This window comes from Heterodontus francisci, chromosome 33 (assembly GCF_036365525.1).
Source record: "Heterodontus francisci isolate sHetFra1 chromosome 33, sHetFra1.hap1, whole genome shotgun sequence".
NCBI lineage: Eukaryota > Metazoa > Chordata > Chondrichthyes > Heterodontiformes > Heterodontidae > Heterodontus > Heterodontus francisci.
This window is the reverse complement of record NC_090403.1, coordinates 20360786-20378000: the sequence shown is the minus strand read 5'-3', so window position 1 is coordinate 20378000 and position 17215 is coordinate 20360786. Positions and strand designations below refer to the sequence as shown.

The window sequence follows — 17215 nt, the reverse complement described above, 5'->3', positions numbered from 1 at the left end:
TTACATTTTGGGAAATATTTCATAATTAAAACAAATTGGAAGAAACTGTCTTATTCAAATACTGATTAATGAAAAGTTATTTGGGAAAAAAATGGTTAGGTTAACATTATAAATAACCCAGAACAATAGTGTTCATCATTATATCTAATAATAAAAGTTTGCACTGTAGGAGTTATTTTTCTTTGTTTGAGAAATACATTGTTTCCACTTTTTGCACATCTCTTTTCTGTCCCTTTTAGGTTCTTCCCATTATTGTGCTTTATTCATTTCCCAAAAGAACAGAAAGGTTCCTTGGTCTCTGCCATTTCCCATCTGGCCAATAGGAGTGTAGCAGATGTAGTGACTAGTGACTCTGATGCAAATTCTGTTTTTTTAAAATTCATTCATGGAATGTGGGTGTCACAGGTAGGGCCAACATTTATTGCCCATCTCTAATTGCCCTTGAGAAGGTGTTGCCGTCTTTAATGCAAGTGAGTGGTTTCCTAGACCGTTTCAGAGGGCAATTAAAAGTCAACCAGGTTGCTGTGGGTCTGAAGTCACATATTGGCTAGACAGGATAAGAACATTAGTGAACAAGATGAGTTTTTACAAAAATCTTGGTCGTTTCATGTTCACCATTACTGATACTAGATTTTTATTTCAGATTTATTAACTGAATTTATATTCCCTAGTTGCCATGGTGAGATTACTATTCCAGTAACATAACCACTTATGCTACAACACCCCTGTTTATTTTCCTACATCTCTGCCTGAGAAAATGGCCCTTCTTCACTTGGTACAACTTGTCCAAGATCTGTAAATTGATATGTGGGGGACATTGGGATGTGAACTTTCATTCTATCCCCCTTCCCCCCCCCCCCCCCCCCACAATGGTGCAGCATGTTGGTATGTTCTTTCTGCTAGTAGTTGCTAGCCCTACATTTAACCTGAATTAATTGTTTGACCAGACAGTAATGTAACTGCACAATTCAGCTTGAATGCAGTTCCATTGGTGCTAGGACATATAATACATTGTTCAAGAGAATCACAGCATGCTGCATGGTATGACATATCTGGAAAGAGCTGTTCATTCCAGCTGTGTGTTGTAAAACATCCATTGTAATAGAAGGTGAATTAAAAAGCATCAGGGTTTATAGTAGAAAATACTGGGAGTTGATTTTGAACAGAAAAGCTTTTTCTCTCATAAAAGTGCAAGACTCCAACTCACTGACATCAATGCGCATCCATATTACTGCTTAATCTGCATTGTATTACAGATGGTTTGATTACTGTTATAAATGTAACCTCTAAACTTTGACCTCCTCAAAACAGAGGGCACACAATTTAAGTGGGACAAGTCACATCAATTATTCCATTGTGCCTTTCTTGCCCCTCCCACACCCCCCCCCCCCCACCCCCAAATACATGCCTCCACTTCTGCATGATGATTAGGTTCAGGCATTTTGACTTGCTTATAATGAATTGGCAAGAAATTACTGAATTAAGGAGGGATCTAGATGGAGGGAGGTTTTTGTATACTTGATGTTGATTTGAAATTTTGTGGTATGCAGATGTTAATCTATTAAGGGAATTGGTGTTACCCAATAAAGATGAGTAGAGTACCGGCAGGCTAATTTCTATTTAGTTTTCAAAACCTGAGATAGATCCTTGCAAAATTCAAAATAAAGGCACTTGAGTTTCATGGTGAGTATTTTTGTTTTTTTAAAATTCATTCTTGGGACTTAGGAGTCACTGGCAAGGACGGCATTTGTCGCTGAATCCTAGTAAGAGCTCATTTTCAATTAACCTTTTGAGATGTCATGGCATCGCATTAATGCTTCTGAAATTATTGCATGCACTGCTACATTTCACTTGCCACTTAGACTTGGTGCACTGGTTTTAAATCCCTACCGTTTGCTTTTGAATGCTCACAATTACACAGCCAGGGGGGGAAAAAACCCTCCAAAACAAACAAGTTGCATGGACTTGTTTTCCTGCTGGAAATTCTAGCTAATGAGATTGTTCATGATGGGAGTGACAGCCCTGTAGGAGACTTCCCCTCCCAGATGTTCAGGTACTCCCTTTGGTTTGAGCATTTGCTGCTGCAGCCGTCTTGTTTAGAGGGATTTTACTTTTCATTTCATTTCAGTATTTAAACATTTTCGACCCTGTTTATGATTAGAAGTGTGTGGAAAATCATTTCATAATTGCTGTACTCGATCAGACAGGTAAGAACAGTAAAGTTGATGTACTGTAAGGATTATTATCAAACGTTGTGTTTGTGTTCTGAAGTACAGAATTTACTTAATTCTGTGAACATGAAAGATGTTTTTACCTACCCTGCTGAAATGATGCCTCAGGTGTGTGAATTCTCTATTCCATTTCTAGGGCTGAATTTTGTTCTCCCAGGTGTCGGGTTCCATGACGGGGGTGGGGCCTGAAGATGGCTCCAGATGAGGCCCGCCACAGATCTCGACGCCGGGAGGGTTAAGCCTGACCCTCCCGGCGGCGGTGAGGCTCTGTGGCAGCCCCCCTCGTCGCTGGGTGATGGGACCACAATTTAAATATTCAAATAAATAAAATTAATAAATTTACATGGACATACCTGTGATATTGAGGGCCCACTGCGATCGTCGGCGCGGTGGCCGGCACTCCCGTGCCTTCAGATCCCCGTCCGGAGAAACGCAGCACCACATTGGTGGGGAGGGGGGAGGAGGTATGTTTGTCAGTGCAGGAGGGGGGAATGGGGTCAATTATACGTAATGGGTGTCGGAGATGGTGGGAAGGGTTGGACCTTAAACCTAGTGCAGTTTGGAGGGGTGGGGGTGGGGGGGAGGTCAGATGTAAAAGGTAAGTTTTTTGGGGAGGAAAGGGCAAATAGTCATTCTAATTGTTATTTGGGGGGGTGGGAAAGGGGTGTTAGAAATCTATTTAATTTTGGGGGTAGGATTTTAATAATGTAAATTGGGCAGCAGGGCTGGCTGCCCTTTTAAAAACGGCGCCAATGCCTGCACACAGGCAGCTGCACCATTGCCGGGGACGGACAGCCCACCCCCTCCACGAGATTGGTGGGGGGTGGTGGGCCGCCTCGGCTATTCAAGTGAGTCGCTGCGCTTGAGATAGCAGCAGCACATTGGCGGGTTGCCCACATGGGAGGGCTACCATTTTTTGAGCTCGGTTGGCGGCAGGCTGTTAAAATCCAGCCCCTGGTCCCCATACATGTCACCTTTTGCCAGGATACTGTTGCCTCATGGCCAACTGTGCTGTCAAAACATGTACCTGACCAACTGGCAGGATGGCGTTTCCCCCCCCCCCCCCCCCCGCCAAGAGAGGTTGAATTGGCTGTTTCTCTTGATTCTCTTGAGATGGAGTGCTCTACCATTACAGATTGTTGATGAATTATTTCTAAATGCTTGGCAGCAGTGTACATGGTTGTAGAATTTAAAGGCTATATTAAGTTTCAAAGGGGCCATTCATCCCTATGCATATATCCCTGCATTGGCTGCGAGTCGTAGGTGTGTCTTCACTGCTATGATTGTCTCAACCAGCGTACTCATCCCCATGAGTCATGAGTGTTTCACAGTGCTAAAAGTGTGCCCGTAATTCATTGCCCCTGTTGAGACGTACCCATAATTTATCTGCTCTTGGTTAGTTTTGCACTGCATTATAATAGGTATCATTGGCCTTTGGGATTGTTCATTAAAAATGCTGACACTGTTACAGCCAAAATAAAATACATGAATCTGCAGTAAGATTTGGATTTAGAATTTTGTAGCACAGAAGAGAGTGCCATTTGGCCCATTGAGCCTGCAGCCACTCCTTAAAAGAGCTATCTGTTTAAATCCATTCCCCTACCCTTACCCTATAACCTTTCTAATTTTTTCTATTTCGAATATTTATTCACTCACTTTAAAAGCTACTCGGATTCTACTTCCATCACTGGTTCTTTCTCTTATAAGCCTCTGCTTTAAAAAAAAAAAGCCTCTAACCACTCCCTTCATTTGTTGTTTGTGATTTCAAATTTATGTGCTCTGGTTACTGACTCACTGACCATATTTTCCTTATTCACTCTTCATGATATTGTATCACATCTTCTATCAATCTCTCTTCTAATGAAAGAAGCTGTGTTTCTCTCGTCACTCCTCATAACAAAAGCCTCATCACTGGTATTATCTTGACAAACCTCTTATGTTCGCTGCACAAGGCCTATATAAAAAAGAAAGTTCCAATTAAATAACTGAATGAAGAGTTAAAACAAGATGCTGCAAATGCAGGAGTTCTGCAATAAAAACAGAAAATATTGGAAATGCAATATAAAAAACATTAATGTTTCAGGTGAAGATTTTTCATGAGAAATGTCTCCATCCAAACTCTTGAGCTGGCTCTTTCAGATGTTGGTGGGCTTTCTGGATATTAACAAAATGTTCTTTTTATATTTTAACTGTGAGCAGATCCTAGTTTCTGCAGATTCTATACTTGAGTTTTGAAACTTTTGTTTTTCATTCTTCCCCATCCCCATCCCCTTCCTTTGCTCCAAAGATCCCAAATCACACGTCAATCCGGTTAACCTGCAGTCAAATGTCCATTTCTGTTGCTCCAACTGTGAGCTAGGAGGCTCATAAGACAAGAGTAGAAAATGTTTGAGCGGGGAATGTGTGGGATAGACTTACAGCAAAAATAAATCAATGCTTTCTTCCACCTCTGCAATAGTGCCTGCCTCTCCTTCATCTCTCCCTTTCTGCTCTTTGACCTTTAGTCGATACCATAATCACCTCAATGGTTTAATTCTCAAATGACCTTCTAACTAGGCTCCCAAATTAGTTCTACAAAGTTTAAACACTCACAAAATAGAATGGGCTGCATCCTCACTCATACTAGGTTCTGCACTTCAATCACTGCATCCTCTTCAAGCTCCGTTGGCTCCTTTGCCCCAACTGGACCAATTTCAAAATGCCTGTTTTCAGATCTTTCCATGGACTTTGACTACCTTAGCAATCTTCTGCTGCCTTACATCCTCAGGCACAGCCTCCATTCATTTAACACCAAACTTCTCTTTGTCCCTCACCCTCTCAACTCCATCACTGATGTCTGCTCATTCAGCCACCATGCTCCTATTCTCTGGAATTCACTACCCTCTGTATTGCAATCTATTTCAGAATGCTCCTCCAACAATATATTTAGTCCCATTTTAGCCCCTTCATTTCTCTCCCCTTTACCCATGTTAAGTGTCTGCCACATAGAATCAAAGGATTACATAGAACGTACAGCACAAAAACAGGCCATTTGGCAGAGCTAGTCCATGCTGGTGTTCATGTTCCACTCTAGTGTGGTCCCATCCTTCCTCATCTAACTCGTCTGCCTCTATTCCCTTCTCTCTCAAGCTTACCTAGCTTCCCCTGAAATGTATCTATACTAGTCACCTCAACTAGCTTAACATCTGTCTTGTGGAAAATGTTAGAAACTCTTATTAAAGATGTTATAGCAGGGCATTTAGAAAAATTCAAGGTAATCAGGCAGAGTCAACATGGTTTTGTGAAAGGGAGATCATGTTTAACCAATTTGTTGAAGTTATTTGAGGGAGTTATGTGCTGTGGATAATGGGGAATCAGTGGATGTATTGTACTTAGATTTCCAGAAGGCATTTGATAAGGTGTCACATCAAATGTTATTGCAGAAAATAAAAGCTCATGGTGTAGGGGGTAACATATTGGCATGGATAGAAGCTTGGTTAGCTAACAGGAAACAGAGAGTAGGCATAAATGGGTCATTTTCTGGTTGACAAGATGTAACGAGTGGTGTGCTATAGGGATCTGTGCTGGGGCCTCAACTTTTTACTATTTATATAAATGACTTGGATGAAGGGACCGAAGGTATGGTTGCTAAATTTGCTGATGACACAAAGATAGGTAGGAAAGTAACTTGTGAAGAGGACATAAGGAGGCTACAGAAGGATATAGACAGGTTAAATGAGTGGGCAAAGACCTGGCAAATGGATTATAATGTGGCAAAGTGTGAAATGGTCCACTTTGGCAGGAAGAATAAAAAAGAAGCATATTATCTAAATGGTGAGAGATTGCAGAGCTCTGAGATGCAGAGGGATCTGGGTGTCCTAGTGCATGAATCGCAAAAGGTTAGTATGCAGGTACAGCACGTAATTAGGAAAGCTAATAGAATGTTATCGTTTATCGCAAGGGGAATTGAATACAAAAGTAGGGAGGTTATGCTTCAGCTATACAGGACATTGGTGAGACCACATCTGGAGTACTGTGTACAGTACTGGTCTCCTTATTTAAGGAAGGATGTAAATGCGTTTGAGGCAGTACAGAGAAGGTTTACTAGACTGATAACTGGAATGGGTGGGCTGTCTTACAAGGAAAGATTGGACAAGCTAGGCTAATATTCGCTGGAATTTAGAAGCGTAAGAGGTGACTTGATTGAAAAATATAAGATCCTGAGGGGTCTTGACAGGGTGGATGTGGAAAGGATGTTTCCCCTTGTGGGAAAAGCTTGAACTAGGGGCCACTGTTTAAAAATAATGGGTCGCCCATTTAAGACAGAGATGAGGAGAAATCTTTTCTCTGAGGGTCGTGAGTCTTTGGAATTCTCTTCCTCAAAAGGCGGTGGAAGCAGAGCCTTTGAATATTTTTAAGGCAGAGGTAGATAGATTCTTGATAAGCAAGGGAGTGGAAGGTTATCGGGGGTAGGTGGAAACGTGGAGTAATCAGTTCAGCCATGAACTTATTGAATGATGGAGCAGGCTCGAGGGGTTGAGTGGCCTACTCCTCCTAATTCGTATGTTCGTAACTATTCCCTGGGTAGTGAGTTCCACATTCTCACCACTCTCTGGGTAAAGAAGTCTCTTCTAAATTCCCTATTGGATTTCTTGGTGACTATCTTATTTTGATGGCCTCTAGTTTTGCTCTTCCCCACAAGTAGAAAGACTCTCTGTATGTCATAATTTTAAAGATCTCTTTTAGATCACTCCTCATCATTCTCTTCTCAAGAGAAAATGACCCAGCCTCTTCATCCTTTCCTGATGGGTATGACCACACAATTCTGGCATCATCCTTCTAAATCTTTTTTGCATCCTGTTCAGTGCCTCTGTATCCTTTTTATATATAGCAAACAGAACATACCTGTCTCCTCCTTTATTATAAAAGGTTCCAAGATATCTTGATCATCCTGCACTTGAGAACTGTATAAGTGGAAGCTGTAGCAGATCTCAAGAGGTGCTGTAGATTTCCAGTTGTAATCCTTTTGTCCATTTTCCATCCTGTTCACCCCTCCTCCCATCCCTGCGCAGACATGACATAATCTCTGCTCATCATGGTTCAGATTGGAAACTAAATGAACTGGGTCGCAGATGTTTATTCATCCCTCGCTTCATGGTTCTGTATTAGTGCTGTGACACTCAGTGGCAGTGTGTTTCTTCAAATGGTTATTTTTCTCACACTGACATTGGTATGCTGGTGAGTCACAAATTTCAATTTGAAAGTGGCAGAATGTACATATTAATTTAAGACAGTTCCTTTTTTTTCTGTAATGCAAGATACAGCTGCTAGCAAACATTTAACATGGCAGGTAAGCGTGTATTTTGTAGCTGTCCTCACTACAACCATAAGCAAACTCTGTAGGTCGAATGGCACCTGCTAATATATGCATGTAGGGTAATATGCCTCAGGAGGCTAGGGATTACATGGAGCCTAAGCAATTGTCAATCTTGCCAAGGTTTTTCTTAAATAATAACAAGTACTCTTGTTTCTAACGGAATAAAATAGCCCTGCAGCGTTTTAAACTATCGTTTATTTTTGTCATGAAAAAGTACATTTTGTATAGTGTAGAGGAACATTTGTCAATCTATTTTTCCACTTGTTTCCCTTTACCTTGACATAGGCAGTGTAACAATACAGGGATGCGGGTGCTGCCTCTGCAACAAAGCTACTGGATTATTTTCAGCATCTTTTACAATATCTGAAAAGACGAGCCAGTAGCAAGATGGGAATACATAGACAGTTGCACAGTCACATCTCAGCATTTATACTGTATTATTGCAAGAATCCTGTCAGTGCAATAACTGGTCATGTCTTCAATAAGTTCACAGATGAGATCCCTTTGAGCTTTTGGTTTAATTTATACTATTTCTGAACAATGTCCCAAAAAAATTATATTTTATTAAATTACTAGTTATTAAATTATTACCTCTACAGTCCCTATTTTAGTTATGTACATCTTTATTCATTCTGCCCTATATTCCTTTGAATAGTTCAAATTACCAATGAGGAAGAATGATAGAAGCTCTGCCCTGTTTTTGTGTTTCATGCCCAATTTGTATTTTCTAGATCCAGTAACCTCCAAGCTATCCTTAACTCCATCCTTAAACTTATTCCCTTTGGTTCCTTTGTCTCCTAGTGCAGGAAAATAGTACTGTTGGTAGGAACTTGCAATGTGTAAATTTGCGCTGGCATTTACCTGCATAACAGTCACTCGACTTCAGAGTAACCCATTAGAATATGTGCTTTGGAATGGTTCTGGTATAAGAGAAGGCAGTATATAAATGCAAGTTTGTACTTTTGGCTGTTTGAAACATTCATAAAAGTACATCACATAATCTTCTACCCGACTGTGGGTGTTGCATTGCATTAAAAGGATGAGGAGCATGCTTTGTGTCATGAATGTATTAATTTTATCCTTTAAACATTCTTGATGTACAGGTGGTCACCGATATGTTCATGTATTTATGTGCTCACATATCCCCATTTCAGTATCTATGGGATTAGGGGGAGGTACCAATGTTGCACCTTGTTTTGTCCAAAACAACTTTACAAAAAAAGTTTAATCAATCTGAAAGAAATATGAACTGCGATTAAACACGCTTGCTTTGCTGCTGTACAGATATTTCAACATGTTATCAATTGGTAAATTTCAGTAATGTAAGTACAGGACAGGTGCGTTGATGTATTGTGAAACTTATCACCCAACTGTCCTTCCTTATGTATAAGATAGTGACATCACTTCTTTAATTGATTTATTTTCTACCTTTCTGCACAGGTGACTCAGAACAGGAACTGGGACCCCCACCATCTGTGGATGAGGCTGCAAATACACTCATGACACGACTAGGCTTTCTGCTGGGAGATAAAGCCTCAGAGGTACAGACAAGCACAGAATACAGTATGGAGGAACAGGATGAAAATCAGGTATTGATCTGTTTAGGAACAAAACTTATAAGTGATGTGTAACTGCTTGTGATATTAGGGCGGCACAGTGGCGCAGTGGTTAGCACCGCAGCCTCACAGCTCCAGGGACCCGGGTTCGATTCCGGGTACTGCCTGTGTGGAGTTTGCAAGTTCTCCCTGTGTCTGCGTGGGTTTTCTCCGGGTGCTCCGGTTTCCTCCCACAAGCCAAAAGACTTGCAGGTTGATAGGTAAATTGGCCATTATAAATTGTCACTAGTATACGTAGGTGGTAGGGAAATATAGGGACAGGTGGGGATGTTTGGTAGGAATATGGGATTAGTGTAGGATTAGTATAAATGGGTGGTTGATGTTCGGCACAGACTCGGTGGGCCGAAGGGCCTGTTTCAGTGCTGTATCTCTAATCTAATCTAATCATGCACTGTATACTCATTTAAAAGGTACTTGGACATGCACCTGAAATGCTGTAACCTGCCAGGCTATGGACCAGGTGTTGGAAGATGGGAGTAGATTGGGCGGTTAATTTTTTCAGCCGGCACGGACACGATGAGCTGAATAGCCTCCTTCTGTGCCGTATTTTGCCATGGTTCTATACCTGGATTGAGTTAGCATTGTTAAAGATAGGTTATTGACACTACATCATATTTAGCACATTAGTGGATTGTGATGATGCTGTTGGAAATGCATTCCACACAAAGGGGAAGTGCAGCATAACTTTGCTGTTCTCCCTATCATTTGTCAAGTGTGAAAAGTTCTCTTTCTTGTTTTATTTTTAGAAAGAGGATGGTTGGATTATGGAACACCCGAGCAGCAACAGTAGTAGAGGTAGAATCAATAATAGCTTATAAAAAGGGATTGGATAAATCTTTTGGGGGGGTAAATATAGAAGGGGAGAGGGCAAGGGAATTGAATTGTGAGTTAGTTCAGGCGTGATGGGGCAAATGGCCCCTGTGCTATAAAATTCTGTGATTGTATGCAAGCTTCTGATTGAGTAAACGGTCCTGGATACTTCTAAGAACCCCTTGCTCATTTTGAGTGCAAACCTCTGTCTTGGCCCAGTCTTACTTAGGATAGTTGATGTCCCTCATAATTAGACCTTACCAGCGATGCCCACATCCTGAGAATGAATTTTAGAAATCATCTTTGATTTCTTTGTCACTATTCAGTCCATAATGTACTCCCAACAAATGTCTTTGCTTTTCTTAATGAAACTGTGATAGAATTTGGCTGAACACCACCATTGATTAAAAACTTTACTTCCTTCAGCTGTAATCTTGTCTTTACTCCATAGGCCCACGTGATTTCCCTTTTTTTCCTCCCTGTCTCTCCTGATAATGGTTTAGCTAAAAATATTTATTTAGCAGTTTGACCTCAGCAGAGCTCAAGTTTTTATTGGTGCTATAAGATCATGTTCATTCTAATTCATAACTTTAGTTTCCAAACTTTATTTCTACTATCTTGCACATTCACTTAAAAATATATATATATTTATAATATATATATCTAGAGATGTGTGAGCTAATGCATTTGGGGAAGGCAAACAAAGCGAGGGAATGCACAATAAATGGGAGGATATTGAGAGGGGTAGAAGAAGTGAGAGACATTGCAGTGCATGTCCACAGGTCTCTGAAGGTGGCAGGACAGGTAGATAAAGTGGTGAAGATGGAATATGGGGTGCTTTCCTTTATTGGCCGAGGTATAGAATACAAAAGCAGGAATGTAATGCTGGAACTGTATAAAATCCTGATTCGGCCACAGCTGGAGTATTGCGCACAGTTCAGGTCACCACATTACAGAAAGGACATAATTGCTCTGGAGAGAGTACAGAGGAGATTTACAAGAATGTTGCCAGGGCTTGAAAGTTGCAGCTATGAGGAAAGATTGTATCAGCTAGAGTGGTTTTCCTTGGAACAAAGGAGGCTGAGGGGTGACTTAATTGAGGTGTACAGAATTATGAGAGGTCTAGATAGAGTAAACAGGAAGGATTTGTTTCGCCTGGTGGAGAGGTCAATTACCAGCGGACACCGATTTAAGGTTATTGGTAGAAGGATTAGAGGGGACATGAGGAAGAATTTTCTCACCGCGAGTGGTGGGTGTCTGGAATTCACTGCCAGGAACGGTGGTGAAGGCAGAAACCCTCAACTCCTTGAAAAGGTAGCTGGACATGCACCTGAAGTGCTGTAACCTTCAAGGCTACAGACCAGGTGCTGGGAGGTGGGATTAGATTGGGCGGCTAGATTTTGCGACAGGTGCAGACATGATGGCTGAATGGCCTCCTTTGGTGCCGTAATTTTTCTATGGTTCGATAAACACTATGAACCTGATGCATTCATACTCCCCACAATCTTTTTCCCTTCTCTCTTTTTCTTTCTTTCGCTATTTTTTTCTTAGACCTTGTGTTCCTTGATACTTTTGATGGTTTTGTCCCTTTGCTGTCCTTATTCTTAGTGTCTCCTCCAAATGTATTAAGATTTGCTCTTCACTCCTGTTTTACTGTTACGTAGCATGACGAGCTTATGTAGGCAGTTGTCACTATAAAATGTGGACATAAGATTTAGAATGAGGAGAAAGATGCACACAGTTTTTGTAGACGGGCAATGCTTCAGATGTAAGATATCTAATATGAGGATAGATCATAGAATCATTCAGAGTATGTGGTGACTCTTTGGTAGAGCTATTTAATTAATCCCATCCCCCTGCTCTTTCCCAATTGGCCTTGGAGCAAGTTCAGTAAATTCATTGTAGATTTACCAGAATGATAGCTGGACTCCAAGGATTAAATTACAAAGAGCGATTACGCAATTACAGTATTCCCTGGAGTTTAGAAGGTTAAGGGGTGATTTGATTTAAGTTTTCAAAATGTTAAGGGGAACTGATAGGATAGATAGAGAGAAACTATTTTCATTGGTTAGGGAGTCTAGGACGAGGGACAAAGTCTAAAAATTAGAGCCAGCCCTTTCAGGAGTGAAATTAGGAAACACTTTTACACACGAAGTCCGCCGCGGTGGATTTGGTGGCATGTGGAGTAATATAATCAGTCATAGAGTGATACAGCACTGAAACAGGCCCTTCGGCTCACCGAGTCTGTGCCAACCTTCAACCACCCATTTATACTAATCCTACATTAATCCCATATTCCCTACCACATCCCCATCTTCCCTCAATTCTCCTACCACCAACTACACTAGGGGCAATTTACAATGGCCAATTTACCTATCAACCTGCAAGTCTTTGGCTGTGGGAGGAAACCGGAGCACCCGGCGGAAACCCACGCGGTCACAGGGAGAACTTGCAAACTCCGCACAGGCAATACCCAGAACTGAACCCGGGTCGCTGGAGCTGTGAGGCTGCGGTGCTAACCACCGCGCCACTGTACCGCTTAGGCGGGACGTGTTTTTTCAGATTACCAATGGTGGGATATTTTAGAGGAATTAAGTCGGTGGTGAGTTTGTGGCGTTCCAGGGTTCCCCCCAGCGCAGTGGCAGATTGCAGTTTTGCATTCATTTAAATAACACGAATACTCATTACCCTACGCATAGTTATGATTTAGTCCTACCTGCCAGATTAACTGAATGGCGAGCGATATTCCTGTGCGACCCAGTTCATGAATATTTTAACGTGGTGTGCAATAGTCAGGTTTGTGCAGTTGAGTCACAGGACTGTGCTTTTCTGTCTTTCACTCAGCCGCTAAACTAACGCCAGCATTGGAATGGATGTTTGCCTCCAGGCTCAGCACCAGCAAGAATGAATCATCTCAGGGAATGGCAGTGATAGCATGGGCGGGGGCTACATGGAGGGGGAGGGAAGGGTGGGGCTAATTGGGTGCATCGAGGAGCAGGGCGGAGCGGAGCGTCCATATTGTTGATTGGTTGATGTTGATGTTGAAGATGCATTTTGTCGGCTGCAGGGGTGGTGGGTGGATTAGATCAGTACTGTGTGAAGATATTTGACAAGGGCCAAAAGGGAGGAAGGAGCACTGTTGACGTCGGGAAGCTGTGGGGCAAATTAAGGGTAGTGGGTAGCAGAGGGTGCGATCACAGTCAATGGAGGCAAAATGGATTCTGGAAGGGGGAAGGTCATGACTAATGGTTGTTCCATATGGAGGGGAACAGTTCTCAGTAACAATGGTCAGTTCGACATGAGGAGGTTCAAGGACAAGAGTCAGCATGTCAACAGTAACGGGAGTAGGAATGGGCAAGGGATGGCATGAGTACATTGATGATTACACTGTGCACAGTCATGGGGGGAGGCTCAATGGTAACAGAGGGAAAGGTATCAGTAACATTAGGCGGGTCAAGGGTGATGGGTTCAAGCTGGAAGGTTGCAGAAAGAGGTTGAAAGTTGGGGAGACTTGCCCTGAATTCCATGCGCACCATCTTCTCTAACGATAATGGAAACCACATGGACGTTCAAGGATTGCAAGAATGGGAGGAGGCAAACGACAGTGGGTGTGTCTTCTACCTGGCTGCAGTTTGAAGGCAAATATAAGGGACCTGCTCGATGTTTCAGTTCACTCGCAACAGAGGGCTGAATCGCTACGCTCTGCTTATTTATTGTTCAGTAAAGCCACAGTAACATGGGTCTTGTACACCCAATTTGTCTAGTTCTACGGGAAGAAGAACAGAGACTAAGGAGGGGTCTTCTCCCTCAACTCATGATGCTTGAGCACCAGGAAGGTGAGGATGCTCCGAATGATAACATTGAGAAATGACCTTATCAAAGACGGGCACTGGCACGTCATCGCATCCTCAGGCCCAGGACAAATTACCTTCAAATGTCAGAGAGACAATGCCAGAGACGCCTAAGGATGTCACGTGAAGTGGTCACAGAAATTTGGCGGATCGTACAGCATGACTTGTAGCCACTCGGCTTTGATGGGAATCCCATGCCAGTTGCCCTCAAGGTGATTGCTGCACTCAATTTTTTCTCCAACAGCTCCTTCCAGGGATCCACGCGTGACATACGTGGCATATCGCAGTCTGCGACCCACAGGTGCATCAAAGAGGTGACCATTGCCCTTTTTCGAGGTGCCAATGATTTTATCTACTTTCCTGTAGACGAGGACAGCCAGGCAGCAAGGTCTGCAGCCTTCGGTACCATCACAGGGTTCCCTAGAGTGCAAGCGGGGATCGATTGCACTCATGTGGCCATTAGAGCTCCCTGGGACCAATCTGCTGTCTTTGTCAATCACAAAAGCTACCAATCTTTAAATGTACAGCTGCTTTGCGACCACAGGAGAAGAATCATGCATGTTTGTGCACGTTTCCCAGGGAGCTGTCATGATTTCTACATTCTGAGAAACTCCCAGCTGCCAGCAGTTTTCAAGGAACCAGCCGAAGTGGACGGCTGGATCCTGGGTGACCAGGGTTACCCCCTTTGTATATGATTGATAACACCAATACATCATCCCCAAAGCACTGCTGAAGAGAGGTACAATGTTGATCTTGGATCCACCAGAGCCACCATTGAACACACCATTGACATGCTGAAAATGCAATTCTGTTGCCTTGACCGGTCTGGAGGGGCTGTTCAGTATGCGCCACAGAGGGTGTTGCAAATAATCGTAGTCTGCTGTGCCTTGCACAACCTTGCATGACTCTGAAGAGGAGGAGGATGACAATGATGCCATCATCGATATAAGGGTCATGGAGAGACTTGCAAGGGACATCAGACAGAACCTCATTTATGCACGTTTCAGCCAACAATAAGCCACATCATCAAGGAATGTTGGGAGGAGAAACATAACAATTCCCCACAGAAATTCCCTTTAGCATGAAGTCTTATTCATCTCTGCAATCTTATTGAAGTGTTGCTGCATTTGCATGTAATTGGCATTTGAAATCATCTATGGGCCATGATGATGTGACTACACACCACTGCAAGCAGCATTAAGTTATAACTGTAGAAAACAAAAGTAAGGCATTACGCTATTATGTGACGAAACCACACCTGCCAAATGGAAACTCAATTTCGTCATATGGAACATTATTCGAACTTTTACTGAATATTGAACGTAACTTGTTTAAAAAGACCACAGAGCTGAGCGGCTGAAAACTTGGCTGCACATTTGCATTCTGAGCAACAGTTGCATAGAGAGACAATGGAAGTGCTCCGTGGTTCAATTATCCAGATGGGTTTTGTCAATAGTGATGATCAAAAGACATTGAGAGTAATTGTCTGTGTAAGAGTCAGCACTCCACCCTGCCCCCCCTCCCCCAACTGAGTGTGTCTAGTAAGCTTTGAAGAATCAACAATACTTGTGGGTGATGCTGTTTCAAACAAAGAGCTGGTCACATGACTAACCTGCTGGCCAACCTGGAAACTGGAATTGTGCCTCACAGAAAGGTTTGGCAGACTGCAGTTTTGAAGACCGAAGAGAAGCAAGGTCTCTCTCTCTCTCTCTGTCTGTCTGTCTCTCTCTCTTGGCATGTGGGATTTCCGTCACAGTAACCAAGCAAAGCGTTACCAAGAGTAGATCAAATTTTGTATGAAATTAATTTTTTTAAATATATCTTTGCAATCATAACAGCCGCCGTGGCACCTTGTGATCAAAACTCCTTCAATATCCTTTTTCTCCCACTACGTCGAGGTGCTCCCCGACATTAGCAGCTGAGGTGGAGGCAGTCTGCTCAGTGTGCTGCCCTGTTACTGTGGATGACCGTGACGGGCATCCTCGAGAGGAACAGAGCCTTGATGGCTCCATCCTACTGGTGGTCTGCAGCAGTGGTGCTTGAGTATCCCCTGTGTTCTCGCTTGCTGGAGGTAAATGAAGGGAGAGCTAAGAAGAGCGAGGAGAGGACACGAGAAGTCATTGGCGGATAGGATCAAGGAAAACCCTAAGGCTTTCTATAGGTATATCAGGAATAAAAGCATGACTAGAGTTAGATTAGGGCCAATCAAGGATAGTAGTGGGAAGTTGTGTGTGGAATCAGAGGAGATAGGGGAAGCGTTAAATGAATATTTTGCGTCAGTATTTACAGTAGAGAAAGAAAATGTTGTCGAGGAGAATACTGAGATTCAGACTACTAGGCTAGATGGGATTGAGGTTCACAAGGAGGAGGTGTTAGCAATTTTGGAAAGTGTGAAAATAGATAAGTCCCCTGGGCCAGATGGGATTTATCCTAGGATTCTCTGGGAAGCCAGGGAGGAGATTGCAGAGCCTTTGTCCCTAATCTTTATGTCGTCATTGTCGACAGGAATAGTGCCGGAAGACTGGAGGATAGCAAATGTTGTCCCCTTGTTCAAGAAGGGGAGTAGAGACAGCCCTGGTAATTATAGACCTGTGAGCCTTACTTTGGTTGTGGGTAAAATGTTGGAAAAGGTTATAAGAGACAGGATTTATAATCATCTTGAAAAGAATAAGTTCATTAGCGATAGTCAGCACGGTTTTGTGAAGGGTAGGTCATTCCTCACAAATCTTATTGAGTTTTTCGAGAAGGTGACCAAACAGGTGGATGAGGGTAAAGCCGTGGATGTGGTGTATATGGATTTCAGTAAGGCGTTTGATAAGGTTCCCCACGGTAGGCTATTGCAGAAAATACGGAAGTATGGGATTGAAGGTGATTTAGAGCTTTGGATCAGAAATTGGCTAGCTGAAAGAAGACAGAGGGTGGTGGTTGATGGCAAATGTTCATCCTGGAGTTTAGTTACTAGTGGTGCACCGCAAGGATCTCTTTTGGGGCCACTGCTGTTTGTCATTTTTATAAATGACCTGGATGAGGGTGTAGAAGGGTGGGTTAGTAAATTTGCGGATGACACGAAGGTCGGATGAGTTGTGGATAGTGCCGAAGGATGTTGTAGGTTACAGAGGGACATAGACAGGCTGCAGAGCTGGGCTGAGAGATAGCAAATGGAGTTTAATGCAGAAAAGTGTGAGGTGATGCACTTTGGAAGGAGTAACAGGAATGCAGAGTACTGGGCTAATGGGAAGATTCTTGGTAGTGTAGATGAACAGAGAGATCTTGGTGTCCAGGTACATAAATTCCTGAAAGTTGCCACCCAGGTTAATAGGGCTGTTAAGAAGGCATATGGTGTGTTAGCTT

The 17215-nt window shown here is 42.8% G+C and overlaps 1 protein-coding gene across 16 annotated transcripts in view; it reads left to right on the top strand.

Moving 5' to 3' along the window:
- tanc2a (tetratricopeptide repeat, ankyrin repeat and coiled-coil containing 2a) overlaps positions 1-17215 on the top strand; it is a 1142739-nt gene that overhangs the window by 703287 nt on the left and 422237 nt on the right. For all 16 annotated transcript variants that reach the window (XR_010969054.1, XM_068013145.1, XM_068013151.1 and 13 more), the window contains one exon: positions 9028-9176. Coding sequence is in view for 15 of the 16 variants with exons in the window: in XM_068013145.1 (XP_067869246.1) it covers positions 9028-9176 (149 nt within the window). In the remaining variant the exon portion in view is untranslated. The remainder of the gene's footprint in view (positions 1-9027; positions 9177-17215) is intronic.